Genomic DNA, 18,150 nt, shown 5'->3' with positions numbered 1-18,150 from the left:
CACACACACACACACCCAGGCACGTCCCCCCCTTACCTTCAGCAGCCCCTCCCTGCAACTTCCAGGTGTTTGCTGCTGCCTCCATGCAGAACTAACAGCTGGCAGCTGCAGGGAGGGGCCACTGCTTTAGCTTCATGGGGAGAGGCAGCAGCTCTCTCTGCAGCTCCCAGCTGTTTGCCGCTCTCTTCCCATGGCCACAGCTCCCAGCAGCTGCTGTGCAGAGAGGGGTCCCGGCGGCACCATGTGACGGAGCAGAGCCAGCAAATCCTGGCAAAAATTGGGGCGGGTGGGGGGGACGGAACCATGACCCTATGTGCCTCCCCCCATGCATCACCTCTGGCAGTGGGGCAGGGAAGTGGGCGGGTTTCGGGGCAGCAGGTGCGCCCTGGCTCTTGAACTTCTGAAGATTGTCATGGGCGGCCCAAAGGGTCAGTAAGTTTGGCCATCCCTGTACTGTACACTGAAATGTAAGTACAATATTTATATTCTAATTGATTTTATAATTATATGGTACAATAATGGCGCTGAAGAACAGGGACGGAAAACCAGTAATTGACAGTACAGTGATGGAAGCGGTCTGCAAAGATTTCTACACCGAACTCTTCGCGTCTCAGATAAATGTCCCAGTACCAACATTTCAACAGACCAACGAGCATGTACTCCCAATCCTTGTCAGCAAAGTTCGACATGCAGTTCACCAAATGAAGGAAGGAAAAGCCCCAGGTAAAGATGGACTGACAATCGAAATGATAAGAGCTGGAAGCCAAGACCGCTGGGAAACCCTTGCTCAGAGGTTTAGCCATTACTTGGGACAGTAGAGTGGAGTGCAGGACATTGTTGTTGAGAGCATGCATAGTAAAATGCGATGGGCCGCGCATATAGCGAGGCTCACTGACTATCGATGGACTGCAGCTGTCGCCGAGTGGTACCCACAGGAACTGAAACGACCACTTGGCCGACCTCCAAAGAGATGGGAAGATTTTATCCTGAAAAGACATGGCCGCACATGAAAAAGGAAGGCCAGGATATGAGAAAAATGGAAGGCGTATTGTGATCGGTGCAATCTATATGAGGGCTGAAGGACCGATTGATCAAGGTGATATGGTAAAAATGAGAAAGTAAGCAATTTTTCAGTAATAGTGTGCTGTGTCACTGTTGTATTTTTATATCTGATTGTGTAAGCAAGTAGTTTTTAAGTAAGGTAAAACTTGGGGTACACAAGACAAATCAGACACCTGCAAGGGGTACAGTAGTCTAGAAAGGTTGAGAGTCACTGCCCTAAAACATACAATGTAAGTAGTACAGTTGAAGCGCCACACCAGTTTAAGATTTGGCCTCTTCAAACACTGCTAGCGGGGTGCTACCACAGCCACCTATCTACTAGGAAAGGGACTGAAATCACAACTCATTTCATGTAGACCAGAAAAAAGATTGTACATTTATTAAAACGAGTCATCTTTTTCTAGTACAAGATAGGATAATTATTAGTCCAGTAAAAAAGAAAAATAACTCAGATAGGTTCTGCACTCATGTGCCACTGACACCTAGGTCACCAATCTGACTCCTACCCAGGCTCGTAGTGACTGAAAACAACCTTTAAGGCCTGGTCTACACTACGACTTTAATTCGGATTTAGCTGCGTTAATCCGAATTAACCCTTCACCCGTCCACACTACAGAGCCAGTTAATTCGAATTAAAGGGCACCTAAAATCGATTTCTGTACTCCACCTCGACGAACGGAGTAGCGCCTAAATCGATTTTGTTAATTCGAATTAGGGTTAGTGTGGCCACACACCACCGAATTACTGTGGTTAAATTAATGGGGTAGTGTGGCCGCACACCACCGAATTAATGTGGTTAAAAACCGAATTAATGTGCTTAGTGTGGCCGCGCACAATCGAATTTATACAACCTGTTTCCCAAATTCGAATTATCTAAATTCGGATTAATCCTATAGTGTAGACATACCCGTAGTGTCTGGTTTATGTGAAGTGAGTTGTGGACTCAGTCCATTTCTTAGTAGATAAGCATCATTGTTTTTTAAAAAAATAAATCCACTACTGGCATAAGTTTGCATCTTGTTGGCAGTTTTAGGAGAGGCTAACGGTACGTCTACACTACAGCAGCATAACTGTAGACACTTGCTACCGCAACGAAAGGGGTTTTTCCGTCGCTGTAGTAAATCCACTCTCCCAAGAGGTGGTATCTAGGTCAATGGAAAAATTCTTCTGTCGATCTAGAAGCGTCTATTTTGGGGCTTAGGTCAGCTTAACTATGTCACTCGGGGGGGGTGTGTGTGTGAATTTTTCACACCCCTGAGCGATTTAGCTAGGTCGACCTAAGTTTCAGGTGTAGACCAGTCCTTATTCTTAAACTGGCATGGATGCTCAACTGCTACTACCGACATTGAACATGTTAAAGGACTTCAGCTGTCCATTGTGTGTGTCACTATTATCTTTCAGCAGTACTGACCGTTTATGCTTCCTTCCCCTAAGAGATTAAAAACTGTACAACAGAAGGTGATCACTTAAGTCAGTACCACTGAGGAAATGAGAGAGGAGATGTTAAATACAATTCCACCAACAATCTGCTGTATTTCTGAGGGGGACAGCCACTTACCTGCACTAAAGTATAGGGAAAGGAATGCCATTTATACAAGGAAATGGTGATGATCAGTGGTTAGAAGGTTGACTTAATAACGTAAAGCCATCATTTTTGGGAAAGGGAAAGCATCCCTTGTCATGCTCCTTTGACTGGAGAAAATATAGCTGAGTTTTTCTTCTGCTAAAACCCTGCCACAAGAAGATATCAAACCTGAAATGGGTAGTAACTCCCCTAGAAATGCATGACTGCTTCTTGTTAATATCATCCGTGGATACTAATTCAAATGGTTTATTATTCAACTTTAAAAAAAAGAATTAGTGTAGTGCTCTTGAAAATGAAGGTTTAATAGCAGATGCGAGAGCCAGATATCCTGCAGAAATGCACTATGCATGCATGCTTCAGTATTACACTATTTACTGAGGCCAATTGTAGATTTAATTGACTTTGGCAAAATTCTCTAGTTATGATTTATAATCAAACAGACAGCCACCTTCCTCAACTCCCTCTTAGAATTTAAAAGTATTATATATTTTTGGCATTAAATGGATAATTTAACAGTTACCCAATACTAAGATTTAAATTACGATTTGATTTGTTAATTTAATTCTGATTTAACAGTTAAAGTATTTTATTCTTGGTGTAATTTAGTATTAATAGCAACTTAATTCTGGTGATGTTTTCTTAATTTTACTTTAAGACTTTTAATGAAGTTCATAAAATAGAAACAGAGATGGAGTCATATTTCTTTCAATAAGCAATGGGGGGCCAGAACCTTTCAGGATCTGGGATGAATACTAGAGGTCAATCTAAAAGTCTCACTAGTCCCCGCTAATAAATCTGTAGCTTTTACAATATGAAGGGAATGTCTCACTGCCAAGAAAACAGATCTAAGTGCCTCAATTTGTTGTTTCAGAGACTTCTCCAGTGATTTCAATCGGTGCCTATATGTAAACACAACTCACACTGAAGATCAGTAAGTAACATGTTTGGAATAACAGTCCTAGTGCTTAAGCAGCACAGGATGAGGAGCCAAGGAATATGGAACCTGCTTCCAGCTCTTCCATAGGCATGGCTCAGTGACAATGGCTAAGTCACAGCTTCCTGGTGCTTCAGTTTCCTCAGCCATAAAATGGCAATGGTACTTCTCTACCCCAGTGTGTTGAGGCACGATTCATGAGTATTTGCAAAATGCTTCAAGATGCTGAGATGAAAGCAGGATGAAAGCACTACATCAGATACTCATAAAAATAGGGAGCATTTATCTCTGCTCTCTGATCTGTAATGTTTGAGGTCTCTCAACCTAGGAGAGAGAAATGAATCCTGAAATTGAGACATGACAGTTCCAGTTCCTCTTCTAGTTAGCTGTCCAGAGGAATTTTCATATTTAAGACAGCATGTATGTTCTGCAGCCTGTCTGGGATCTCAATTTTTTAAAAAAGCTTTACAAATCCATCTTTAAAAAGGAAGATGGACTGTGTGTCTAGGATCTATTATGGCAGCTGCTGAAAGCTGATTTTTTTTTTTAAATCAACCACCCAGAGTCACTTCTTTGCATGTTATACAGTGATTTCAACCAAATATCTCAAAACACTTGGTCTACCTTATAAAGTGAGATGTAATGTTAGTCTTCTATTCATTTTATAAACTGGTGAACATCAGCACAGCGGTTAAGTGATTTCCCCAAAGTCACACAAGTGGCAGATCTGGGAACAGAACCAAAGATTTTTGACTCCCAACATTACCCTAAATTCACCTAATCCATACTGCTCACAGCAAACTTGGCGTCCATTTCTAATCTTAAGAGAATCAAAACTAAACTTTGCAGAACTTCATTAGTGAGAGTCAGTGACAGAGACCCATTGTGATTTACAGAATTTTACCAGTTAGTAAGTATGGTACATGGCAAAATGTACTATAAATGTGGTGTTCATTTATTTTGAGAGTGCAGTCTACCTTTAATTATTGATAATACTTCATAATATTTAGATAAGTGTTCTGCATATATATGGTTAGAATAATTAAGTTTTAGCAAGACAGAAGTCACTACAGCACTAGGCTATTAAATCTTGGTAAAGGAGGGAGACTGCTTCATGTGTGAAAATTATGAAGTGCACTGATTAGCAAACTCAGGAAGGTTCTACTTTATTGCTGTTCTGCTATCAAAGTGATACCAAAAAAGTCCTAGACTGCTTAAGCATTTGGATGATTTATCTAATTTCTACAGAAAGTCAACTCCTTTAGCTCAAATTTGTGCTATTTCACACAAATGTAAATATAGCTTGCAGCATAGTATGGGAAGCAATTCACATTTAGTAGCACTTGTATGGGAGGATTGCTTTTCAGTTCACAAGAGATAAGTCTTAGGGTTAGCTCCACCTAGCTGAAGCTAACTGGGATTCTTTTTACAGGTGAATTTAAATATGCTCCCATCAAACCTCTAACTCAGTGTACACACACAGAGCAAGATGTAGGCTCTGAGCCTACTTTAGACTAACAGTAATGTTACCATGGATCTATCAGTGGGCTTAACCTTCTTTGTTACAATCCCTAATAACTATTAATAATGAGGCCCGATGGAAAAATCTAAAAAGATGAACCTATTTCCTTCACTCAAAACTGCAAGCTACAAAAACAAAACCAGTGTACTGTATAAGACTGGATACAGGAATGCTATGCACACTTCCAAGAAGAAATCCTCTTAGCCCAAAGCCAGTCTAGAAATTAAACTTATTTAATTAAAATTTTATAAGAGTACTGCTGGAACTGCAATTCCTGGTTTCCAGGGTAATGGTGTGACGTTAACATTCAGTGTTCCCCAGCCCAGCTGACTAGATGTTCAAAGAGTCCAGCACAGTGCCCAAATATTAGTAGGGCTATAGCTGAAAACAAACAATGGGATCCTAAGCCTATGGTTTGCACACATTTGATTTTCTGGGGGACATGTGGCTTAAGGAAGGGCAATATTGATCCCTTTAGTACAGTAGTTCTCAACCTGCAGCCCAATCAGCATACAGCTGCAGCCCCTGTGACATCCTCAGGTCCATACAGGTAGTATATATATTGTGTGGATATGGCCCAAACAACACAGAGAGCTGCTTATGCGGCCCACAATGGTAAACATGTTGAGAACCACTGCTTTAGTGTAACCATCATACGGTCTGGAAACCATGACAGATCAGGAGGTGAAATAGCACCTACTGCAAACATGTTTTGGCCTCATTTTTAAAGTTCGGTAACTAGCATTAGTCTAGGAAAGGGGAAAATAAAGCCATCACAAGGAATGCCATTGATACTGTAAGCTTCTTCTGTGGCTATGTATATGCCATGTACATGTAAAAACAAATCTGAAGGTGAAAATGTTTTAAATACTATGACAAAAAATATTTTAAACAGAGTTGTGCACAGGTATATTCCACATTCATAGCTGCAATTCTATAGTCTAGTGACTAGACTCTAGTCATTGCGCTGATGCTGAGGAGTAAATAATTATAAACATTTTGGAGTGATCATACACAAATATACTGCTTGCCAGAACTCCAACTAACAATCTTTAGTAGGAATTAAATATTGTGCCTTAATGAATGACAGATTTCCCGACTTAAAAAAGCAAAATCAGTAGTATTATTTGCTTCTGCCAGGACACTAGGTATTGACCTCACAGTGCTGCAAGATGACTAGAGATATAAAAATGTTTGCCCAATGACAAAATAAGTCAGTAGGGAAAGATTTTTAGGATTCTAAACGAAGTATTAAATTAGGGTGATCACAATAAATCAGTAAGGAAAACAAAATTGACATTTCTCTTAAATCGCAGTATGTAGCACTAGCCACTAGGCCATCTTGCTTATGAAAATCAGCAAGTGCCTAATTCTGCTTGCTATGAAGAGAACAAGAATATATCATGTCAGTTCTAAGCCTCCATACATGGAGCTTAATTCAGATATTAATCCTGCTTACACCCACTTACTAATGTAGGAGTGTAAAAGGAATCTAATGGCAAAACTTACACAGCAAGGAGCTACGATAAATGTAAATTTAAGTAGGGGGTGGCTTTCTTTAACTCATCTTCTTACACACTTCTGTTAGCTGCTCTTTTCCCCCCAACCACAACACTCCTTACCTTCTACTCCCACAGCCTGGGAACTACACCATGGCTCCCTTAAACTCCAAAGGCCACATACAGAGACAATGAGTAAGGAGGTGTAAACTTCACATTAGTGAAGCATGTGCAAGTAGAAAGGGAGTCTGCATTTGTGTAAATAAGACAAGTGGAGGAGCTGAAGAAGCAAGGTAAATTCAGACTACCCCAGACTCCTCTGAAATTGGCTCAGAGTGTGGCAGAAACATACATATTGAAAACTATTCCTATTGCAAATTTAACATACCCAAGTGCTTCTGAAAATAAGGGTTAGAAAGAAATAAGCACTTCCTTTGCCCTCCCAGCCCTCTTCTTACAAAGAGCTACTGTTTGTTAATCCAAAAGCATTCCTAATGATCTGCTGGAATTAACTTCTAACACTGGCAATTTGTTTTTATCCCCATTTTCCTTCAGTATTTCACTTCCTTATTAAACAGCTGCCACAGAATAGTGCTTTAGACTGGGAAGATGATCAGAAAATGCAGCTAGAGAATGTTATATCAAAGAGACTTCCTGCCCAGCTGAGAAGCTGCCTGTATACAAGGCAAGTCGACCTCATCTGCACTGACTACAAACATCACCTCGATAACATGTGTCCTGAGTCAGTCAGCCTAGTAATTTAAAAGCATTAATTTTTATGAGGTAACTACTTCAATACACTGCAGATTACATGCCAAGCAATTTGCAAGCCTTCTGAAATACAAAGCAAGAAGTGGGTTGTAGCCCACGAAAGCTTATGCTCTAATAAATTTGTTAGTCTCTAAGGTGCCACAAGTACTCCTGTTCTTTTAACTATGAGCCAAATTCTCATCCAGTACTCCCCTCTTCAAGTAGTTTCTTGGTATCTGTCTCTACTCTTGACCCATCAAGATTCATAAATAGTGAAAGATATGTCAAGTTACTTTAAAAAAAAGCGTTGAAAAATTTAAATAGGCAAAGCCGAGAAAGATGTCCTCTAGCTTCCTCAGTAGTCTTTAGAAATGCAAGTGTGTTAAAATTTCTAATGCCACTTGATAGCCACATGGCAGCTAGACAGGATTTTAATGACAGCATCCACCACAATGCTTTATTTGATTGCTTAATTATTTTACAAGGCCAATTCTTATGTAAAACACATTGTAAAAACTTCCAGAATACCATGCAAAGATCTTCATGTTGCATAGCTCAAAATCAATATGTGCAATAAACAGGACTGTCTGAAATGCACAGCAAGATCATGGGGTTAAATTTAACACATTTGTCACACATGACAAAAGAATTATTCTTTGCAAACCTATTAACTCCCTCTATGCAAGGATGTCAAAGGACTTTAAAAGCCTTAATGCTCACAGTACACTTATGTGGTGGACAAGTATCGTTATTTTCATTTGACAGAGGGAAACCAAAGCACAGAGAACTATGCCCAAAGTCATACAGTAAATCTGTGGCAGAGCCAGGAACAGAATCCACACGTCCTGAGTCACATTACCGTTAAACACAGAAACGACTCGCACCTCATAATTGCAACTCAGTTTTGAGATGCATGCAGTATAGCTTGTGAAAAACTGCTGCTAGCACACTGTTCACAAAGGTTACTGGGCCATTTCCCTTACAAAGCCTCTTTTCTATGAGGTAGAACATGGGAAGAATGTTGGCAGAATGATGGAATTGCACCTAGAACATAAAACTACCTTTGAAAACAATCTTGGATGAGTCTATAGTACAACCATATCCTTGTGCAATATGGTAGAAAGTGGAACCAAAACTCATACATCACAAATTGACGAAGAAAGGACATATTTAAAGTGAGTCAGGGATAGCTAGGAGGCATACAATCTATTAGTCACACTTTAACAAGAAGGTCACAGTAATGATTGTTAGAAACCATTTAAAAGAGTAAGAGAATATCCAAAGGGAGATACTACAACCATTATAACCTGCATGGTTGCTACTACATTCCAGGAGTTTAATATCAGTCATGGTTTCTTATGGGATCTCACAGAATTTGTGGACTCTCTGGTCATGCTTCCAGCATTCTCCTGGCTTGCCTACCAAGACCCTTGCTGCTCCTAGCTACAGAATCCCTGCATCTGGTCTCTGCACACTGGTGGGACTGGTCCATTTTGAGCCTCTCCCTCCCAGGCAAGATATCACTGTAAAACAACATTTAAAATCTAACTACACATTTCACTTTGCAATGTTAGTAGGGATAAAGGGAAGCTGGTTCAGTAGGATCCTGCATATTCAACAAAAGCCAATCACGCTGAAAAAGATATTGCACTTCTGCTTTTAAGTATGACGGGATTTTTCACTGGGGAGGCTTTATCATACTAGATACTCAATACTGGGCCATAAAGGGAGACGAGTTTTTCCTATATGGCTCAGTGAATGCTCAAATTTAAGGAAGCATTTATGGCAAGCAGACTTCTTGGGTTTTCTTGCTTTCTTCCTTTCCTTCTCTCCAAGTGAAAAACAGTAACTCCTCACTTAACGTTGTAGTTATGTTCCTGAAAAATGTGACTTTAAGCAAAACAATGTTAAGCGAATCCATAAGAACTAATGTAAATGGGGGGGTTAGGTTCCAGGGAATTTTTTTCCACCAGACAAAAGACATACACACACACACACACACACACTATACGTTTTAAACAAACAATTTAATACTGGTACGCAGCAATGATGATTGTGAAGCTTGGTTGAGGTGGTGAAGTCAGAGGGTGGGATATTTCCCTGGGAATGCCTTACTGCTAAATGATGAACTAGCAACCTGCTGAGTCCTCAAGGGTTAACCCATTGTTGTTAATGTAGCCTCACACTCTACAAGACAGCACGAATGGAGGGAGAGGAGACAGCATGGCAGACAGAGAGAGACACACGTGTGAAAGAGATGCGCATTGCCCCTTTAAGTATGCTGACCCCACTCTAAGTACACTTTTTAAGTAGATCAGCAAGTTGAGACAGAAGCTGCTGCCAGGAAGCTCCCTCCGTCCTGAGCCCTGCTGTGTCCCCCCTACACTCTATGGAGATGGGGTAAGCAGGGTGCAGGAGCAGGGGGGAGGAGGACACCCTGACATTAGCCCCACATTTCCCCCCCCCCGCCCCCACCACACAGACAGCAAGCAGGAGGCTCCAGGGAGCAGCTCCAAGGCAGAGGGTAGGAGCAGCACAAGGCAGTGGGACAGCTGAACTGCCGGCAACTGATAGCCTGCCGGGCGGCTGCCGTACAGGGAACTTAGGGGAACAGGGAGCTGATAGGAGGGCTGCCGGTCCACCCTGGTTCCAAGCCCCCACCAGCTAGCTCCAACGGGCTGCTCTTCCTGCAAGCAGTGGACAAAGCAGGCGGCTGCCAAACGACGTTATAAGGGAGCATTGCGCAACTTTAAACGAGCATGTTCTCTAATTGATCAGCAACCTAACAACGAAACAACGTTAACAAAGACGACTTTAAGTGAGGAGTATTAGAGGGGTAACCGTTTTAGTCTGAATCTGTAAAAAGCAACAGAGGGTCCTGTGGCACCTTTGAGACTAACAGAAGTATTGGGAGCATAAGCTTAAGTGAGGAGTTACTGTATAAGTCAATCTCACGACAGAAGTACTGTATACATTTTGCTCGCTTTCTGATACCACTCTCTGAAGAGAAAGTATGTAGATTTACTGCTAAAAAAAATCAACAAATAAACAAATCAACATACTCTTAGAGCCCCACGTCTGTTAGTCTATAAGGTGCCACAGGACTCTGTCGCTTTTTACAGATCCAGACTAACACGGCTACCCCTTTGATACTTGCTAAAAAATTGACATTCATCTTCATCATTCATTCACAACCCTGTTTCAAGCATGTACAACAGCTTCTATTATGGCCAGCAAGAGATATATGAAAAGAGTAAACACTTCATACTTCTTGTAAAAACAGCTTAATTTAAAATCCAACATGTTGTTTAAAGAATGTGGTGTACAGAATTCTATATTTTTTCCAAATCAATTTGTCTGCTGGTTGGAGTAAATCTGATATGCATTCAATTTATGTTATGCGAACAGGGCCTAATCAAGACTTGTATAAGCAGGTACAACTTAGCTGGTCCAAGGTGTTTTGCCTTATACAGGGAGGACCTTTTGGGGCAACTGAAACCCTACTGTGCTACTTAATTATGTTTTAGAAGAGTTGCAAAAATAATCAAACTTTTTTTTTGCATTTCTTTGAATTTTGACATTCAATTTTTATTTTTCTTGGTGAGATGGGCATGAAGATGCCAACAAGATTGAGTGTAATCGATAGGCCTCACTTATTTGCAATGAAATTTAGTTAAAAGTTAGTTCACTAAGTAAATAAACTAGCTTGCTGTATAGTTCAAGTTTTAGTCTACATACAAAGAGGAATTTATAATTTTTCCCTTTTTCCTCAACCATGACATACAAAATATGTCCATGAATACAAAATATTCAGTGTGCCAGGATGGCTTAGTGTTAGCAGCCTTACTTCTGGGCTAGTGCAGTGGTTCTCAACCTTTCCAGACTACTGTACCCCTTTCGGAGTCTGATTTGTCTTACATACCCCAAGTTTCACCTCACTTAAAAATTACTTGCTTACAAAATCAGACAAATATACAAAGGTGTTATAGCACACTAATACTGAAAAATTGTTCTAATTTTTACCATATAATTATAAAATAAATCAATTTAAATATAAACATTGTACTTACATTTCAGTGTGATACTTCAGCCTGTTTTTCACTTGTAAGCCTTGTTTGAAGCTTGACCCACACACAGCAGGGCTGAAGCATGTAACTTAGCTTTCTGGGGCCCTGGGCAATTGCCCTGCTTGCCACCCCGTAATGCCGGCCCTGCACTTGCAATCCCCTAACCCATCCCGTGACCTCCCTAGGGGCTGCAAACCCTACGTTGAGAAACACTGATCTAAATGAGTTGAGTAACCCCTGGAAGACCTCTGTGTACTCCCAGGGATATGCGTACCCCGGTTGAGAACCACTGGGCTAGTGGATGTGGCATTCAGTTTTCACACCATGATTAGGGATCCCCTCCCAGGCTGACACTGCAGTACTTGGGGGGGAAGGAGGGGGCAGCTGATCTGGTATCCTTCATGTTATCTTCCAGCATTCAACACCTATCCAGTGTCATGTCATCTTCAAAAGGCAAAAAGGTGAACGAACCTCTGTTCTGGCCAACATTCTCCCTCACTCAACGTAACAGATTCTAACATCCAAGTTTCTGCGTACATTAGCGACTGCATAATGGACACACTTTCCTTCACAGTCACCACTACGTAAAGCACTCAATCATTTATAAATCTATTTACACCTACAGTAGGAATTATACAGAGGCAACAGAACTCCAAATAAAAATGTGGAATACAAACCCGTTCTGTAACCTGTATCATGCCTGAAGCTCTACCATTTTGTATTACAAAAAATGGTAACTTTTGTAAGGCAAACACACTGATACAATGTAATTCACCAGACCACCACAGTTCTGTCTAGAGAAAAACATCTTGTAGTAAACAATAAATTCCATCCACAGATTCATGAACTGTATTGAAACATACCATCTAGAGAAAAAAAGCATAACACTCCTGCACTGTGTGCCACTTGTGAAGTGATAATCTAGAAATAGATTTAAGAGAGAGAGAGAGAGAGAGAGGCAATATCATATTTACTCTACTGTGCGTACTTTCTGGCAAGTCTTAAAATGCTAACATGAAGTTCAACAGGAACAGCAGAAATACGCTAGTGTATGCTGAATACTATTACTATAATTTGTGTTCATTGACTTTTCAACAGCATTATATGCCAGAAGTAAATGCTGAACAGAAAACTTGCTGTCTTTTCATATCTCATACATTTCAGAACTTTATATTGGCTATCCCGTCTCAAGGGTTGGCCAGGCTCAAGAATTGCAAGGCCTGCTCAGTACTCCCCAAGCTGGAGGATCCCATTTTGCAGTACCCCTGAAGTCGATACTGAGCAAGGGCCTCAGCTCTGCCCTGCTCAGCACTCCAGACAAGTGTCAGTCAGTGGAGAAAATAAGATGGGGGGGGGGGGGGAAGAGAGCAGCAGACCTCTGATACAGGTCAAAACTAACAACCAGATTCACAAAAATAGAAGGTACACACCTTTATCCCGATGAAGCCTATCAAACTTTGTACTACTGGCTCTTGGTGTGCAGTGACAATGGTTCAGGACTACAGCAAGAATCAGACACTGGATCACAGTTTCAGTTTCCCTGCCATCACTGTTAATTAGATTGGCAGCTGAAAAATGCAGTAACATCTCAGGTATGTGAACTAGTCAGATACTAGGGAGTGAGCACCAAGGAAATTCCTGTTTAAAAAACCTGAAAAACTAACATGAATTCCGGATTCTTTTTAATTGTAAAGTTAGGAAATGAAACTAACACATAAAATTGCAGATCAGCAAGTGCAACTAGTATGAGTGAAGCACACAGCAAGTTACTACTCTGTCATACTGCAGGGTTTAAGTTATATAATGAGCTCCCAGCCCTCTAAATTTTCCTCGCCACCAAATTCTCTCTTTAAGATCAGTTTCTGCCTTCACAGGAGAATTTTTATTTTGATCCATTTTGAGGAGGATGGTAACAATATAACAGCCACAATCCTTACTACGATCAAAGGATGAGAAAGTTCCTTAGCTCTTCTCCCCACATAACAAATGTTTAATCCATTCACTGAAGGTGGGCACAGGTAGATAGACTCTTGGTTTAAGCTTTGTGGTGAATGGGTGAGTTTCAGGGAGCAAGGTCCAAGAGATATTATTAATTACAACACTTATTAATGTACTGCACGGTATTCCTGATCAAGATATTACCTTCCTGATTAAATTCTTCCTTTCCTGTGTTTTCATGGGATTTTATCTGAACACTCCACCTTTTAGATTCTCATCCTTTGGCTTTGTCTAGCCTTAGACTGCATATCCTTAAGATGTGCAATGTAAATACAAATTAACAAATATATTATTTATGCAATTACAGTGTACATTATCGCTGACTTTATTATTAAATGTACGTAGCATCTATTTACAAGCAGCTTAGGCATTTTAACCATTGAATCAAAGTTTATAATTTGTAACTCAAGAGAATAAACCTTGATGTCTGAAAAATAAGAAACATGCCATACTAAAACACCTTCTGAAATAAAAAAAAAAAAAAAAAAAAAAAAGGATTTAACATTTATTTCTAAAGGGGTCTTAAGTTGTTACCATAAAGTTCTAAAAAGAACAGATCCCACAACCCCAGAGCCACCAATACAGACACTATCTCTTCTTGCAAGCCTCAGGCTCAAAAGCCCCAGTCCCATGGGGCCTCAAAGAACAGGACAGTATAAGGGGAATTAAGAGTTCAGAAAGGTCTCCAAGATGTCAATTTATTTTATTTTATTTTTTAAAGCCTTAAATTTAATGGACTCCATGCCCACACAGGCAAATAAAGCAGCAAGCAAGCAGGCTCCCCCTGATATATCTCCAAGATTAATGGAGTTGATGATGGTTGAACAGACTTTTTTGGTAGCTCAGGGTAGGGAATTCAGCAATAATATAACCCGTCATCACGGCATGCATCATAATCAGCAAGTGAATTATATGACTATTCTAAATTCCATCACCTTATTTATCAAAACTGAATACAAGTGCTTAACATGCAACTCTAGTAATCACAACAAACATAATAGATAGGTGTTTCTAGGAATATCCAAATACTGTGGAAATATTTTTCTCTGGAAAGTTTCATGGATACTCAAGAGAACGACCTTATTTAAAACCTCATTAAAATTATCCCAGAAACAACTCATCTGAAGCACAAAGGGGGCATCTAAAATTACTATAAGGAAACAAGAAAAAGGATCAACATGTATTTGGCCAAATTTTTAATTTTGTAAAAACAAGCTTTTATAGAACATAACCAGCCCCCCTCAAGCAATTTCCCTGAACACTGCAACATTAAGAACTTGAGATTAATTTTCATTGTCCATGATGAGAAACAAACAATTAAATTAAAATGTAAACTGGATTTTAAAATGTATTAGTTTTTAATAATGTAAGCTAGCATTAGTAAGAGAAAGAGCATCTTATGTTGCAAACAAACATTTCTGAGTGGCCTGCGTCTCTTTAACCGATTGTATATCTTGAAGCTCTGCTTCAGAAGGTATCTATTATAGTAGTCTCCTCATATAAGTATATACATAGGAATGCTCCAGATTACAATTTAAAAAAATAAACACAAAATAGAATAGCAGGTCATACCTCATACCTTAAAGAGGAAAAATTGGAATAAGTGAAGAACTGTAACAATGCAATACAAAAACATCTAATTTTGTTCTCTAAACTATTCCTGTAAGTAAGACTTTCACATTACAAAAAATTAGGCTCTCAATCTTGTAATCAGATCTGTCAGTGTGGAAGAACCCTTGCATCTGTATGGATCCTATTGCTGAAATTGTACTCAAATAGCACATCTGCTGAAGATTTAATCCATTGAGTTCAATAGGACTATTCATGTGCCTAAGGTCTGCCTAAGTAAAGTGATGCAGTGAAAGTAGGGGTACAGTAAAGTAGGGTATACACATATATATATACACACACACACACAGCAACATTTAAAAATACAGATAAGCACCAGCCATCCCCCTATATTCAACAACCTAGACATTAATTGCCTCATTTCTTAAAGGCATCATGGGAAAGGTGAGTTTTGAATTCAGATTTGAGGGAAGAAAGGGTAATGGCTTTACACATAAGGTCAGAGAAGGCACCCACACATGAGAAGCAGCACAGGAGGCATGAAGAGGTTTGCATGAGAAGCTGGCATAACGGTTGACAATAAGGCTGACATAACTGACAGAGCAGAGGAGAGATGAGAGAAGAGACAAAAGCAGACCAGTAGGAAGAGGTAAAGTTGTGAAGGGACAATATTCTTCAGTACTTTTATCAAAAAGCTATTCTGAAATACAGATAAGTTTAAATTATAAAGTTTGAAAAAAAAATCAATATTTTAAGGCATTTTTATTTCAGTTCACCATCTTTTAAGTTATCATTTATTCTTATTTCCATTACTTCTATCTGTATTAACCTAGCATCCAGTAACAAACCCAACTCTGTTTTGATTTGTGCGAAGTAAATCAAGGTAATCACACTGTATTTTTTCTTTTTTTCCTCTTTTAACCAAATAATAAAAATAATAATAAAAGAACATTACAGTGTAGAGCCACCTGGCTGATGCAATGAGGCAAAGAAAAAAAAAATCCTGGCAAAGCCAGATAATACTATGTTCCTAAAATACCTAGAGCCAATGGCAAGCACTTCACTTTCTAGAAACTGAAATAAATCGATACAGCACATTTTCTCCACAGTCACCAAACAGGAGAAAAATTCTATCCTATGCTTTTAGTGTGTGTGGGGGGGGGGGGGGGGGGGAGGCAGCGATACCTTGAATTAATTGAGCTGATGATGGCTGAAACGGGCTACCACATGCCAAGGATAGAGCCGCTCCATTTTGGGGGCGATCTACAACAGGATCCATATTGTGGGAGAAGCTAAAGCCACCATCAGTTTGTGCTCTGCCAGCAGCGAGAGCAGCACTCACCCGTGCACCCACTGAGTTTTGGAGCCGCCCCAACGCAGCAGTGGAAACCTACTAACTCCCCGATGCCTTTGGCCCAGTAGCCCAGTCATCCAGGTCGGGTGGCGTTAGAGACCGGCACCCTTACAACCAAGATGCTGGGGCCCCCTGCCAGGTATTGTTTGCACTGGGGCTGGGTGGGAGGTGGCCGAACAGGTTGCCAGGCGAGCGGTGGGAGCGGAGCAGAGAGGACGGGCTGGGCTAAGAGGGTCGCTATCCCACCCTCCCGGGCCGGGATCAGCCCGTTAACCCGGGGATGAGGAGACACCGGCCGGCCCGTTAGGTGCAGCCCGGCACCGGCTGACACCTCTCAGCGCCCGGGAGCGAAGGCAGCTGTGAGGGGCCCCGTCCCAGGCAGCCCCCCGCGCCTCACCTCGGTCTCCACCACCTCATGGTAAGCGGGAGGTGGATCGAAGCCGCCGCCGCCGCCGCTTCCGCCGCTCCCCCCGCCGCCGTCTCCGTCCCCTCCGCGGGAGCCCTGCCCGCCCGCCGGCGAGCCGTGTCCGCCCTGCCCCGGCTGGCCCTGCCCGCTGTCCATGGGCTCGTAGCCGCCGTAGTGCAGGCCGGGCCGCTCGTTGGTGAGCAGCGCCACGGCCTCGTTGATGTCGTTCTTGGCCAGGCGCAGGGCCCTGCGGATGGCGGCCGCGTCCGAGAAGCCCATGCACAGCAGCGTGGTCATGTGCTGCTCCTCCTCGCTCTCCATGGCCGGGCCGGGGGGATAGGGGCCGGGAGCCGGGCTCAGGCGCTGCCCGCTCTGCGCGCCGCCATGTTGACGGCCGCCTTCCCCCTCCGCCTCAGGACCGCCGCCGCGGAGCCCCGCACCCACCCGGAAGCGGCCGGGAAAGCCCGGGTGGGGGACACGCCTGGGGCCCTGGTCACGTGACAGAGGAGGGGGCGTGGCTTCTTGGGCATGAATGGAGGCTAGGCGGGCAGGGGCGGGGTATGAGGGAGGGGGAGGTTGCCATGGGAACCTGAAAAGGCTGCTGCGGGGGCAGGGAGAGGGGGAGGGGCTCTGAGGGGGAGGATGTAGCCGCCTGAGGGGGAGAAGGGTCTCAGGGCAAGAGGGTACCTGGGGGGCTGAGGGAGTGGGAGGGAGGCTCCCAGGAGTGGAGGAGGAGGGTGATGGAGGGGGCTGCCAGGGATCTGATGGAGGAGGCTGCAAGGCAAGGAGCGAGGAAGGAGGCTGCTAGGGGGAGATAGAAAGAGGCGTGCACGAGGGTTTTCCAGACTAATGCCACCCTGTCCTGAAGAGGGCGGGCAGCGAGGACTGAGAAAGAGCCTCCCAAACCTGCCTCTGCCTGCTTTGCTTATTTGTGCCCATCTCTGCCGTGCCCATAAACCCTGTACTAGCACAGGCTGGCAGAACTGATGGCATAAATGAGGACTTGACAGAGGTAAATGTGAGGTACGAGTGCAAATGGTCAGGCAGGGTCAAGGAGCGCGGGCACAAAAGTGGTGGATTCTGCAGACGTAGAGGCAAACCCTGTGGGTGCAATTTAGGAGGAAATTTGAAAAACTGACCCTAAAATCAGGGACAGTACAACTAAGAAAGAGGCATTGGTTATAATCATGTAATGAGCTGAGTACTGTGTATGTATCCTCTATGGACTATAATTAGAATTGCTCAACTGCATGCCATAGGCTCCGTACTGCTAGCCATTAATGGAAAGTCTCCTTTAACTCAAGAAGTAGGACCTGTGCTTTTGGAGCGGGAGGATTTGAGCTACATCCTCACTATCATTATGAAATTCCAAGTGGCCATGGTATGGTGTGTAGTGACATTGAT

General features: G+C 42.3%; 1 protein-coding gene across 1 annotated transcript in view; it reads right to left on the bottom strand.

Annotated features, from left to right (window-relative positions):
* The window catches only part of LOC112120543 (ubiquitin carboxyl-terminal hydrolase 24), a 104,961-nt gene extending 87,817 nt beyond the window's left edge, over window positions 1-17,144 (bottom strand). The window contains exon 1 of the mRNA XM_026651721.1: window positions 16,738-17,144. Coding sequence (XP_026507506.1) covers window positions 16,738-17,067 — 330 coding nt within the window. The 5' untranslated portion in view covers window positions 17,068-17,144. The remainder of the gene's footprint in view (window positions 1-16,737) is intronic.
* Window positions 17,145-18,150: the final 1,006 nt, after the last annotated feature.

The sequence above is a fragment of the Terrapene carolina genome, unplaced genomic scaffold (genome assembly GCF_002925995.2).
Source record: "Terrapene carolina triunguis isolate 2854851 unplaced genomic scaffold, T_m_triunguis-2.0 Scaffold102, whole genome shotgun sequence".
NCBI classification, from domain to species: Eukaryota; Metazoa; Chordata; order Testudines; family Emydidae; genus Terrapene; species Terrapene triunguis.
Note: the sequence above shows the minus strand (reverse complement) of the source record. Positions and strands in the feature narration are given on the sequence as shown.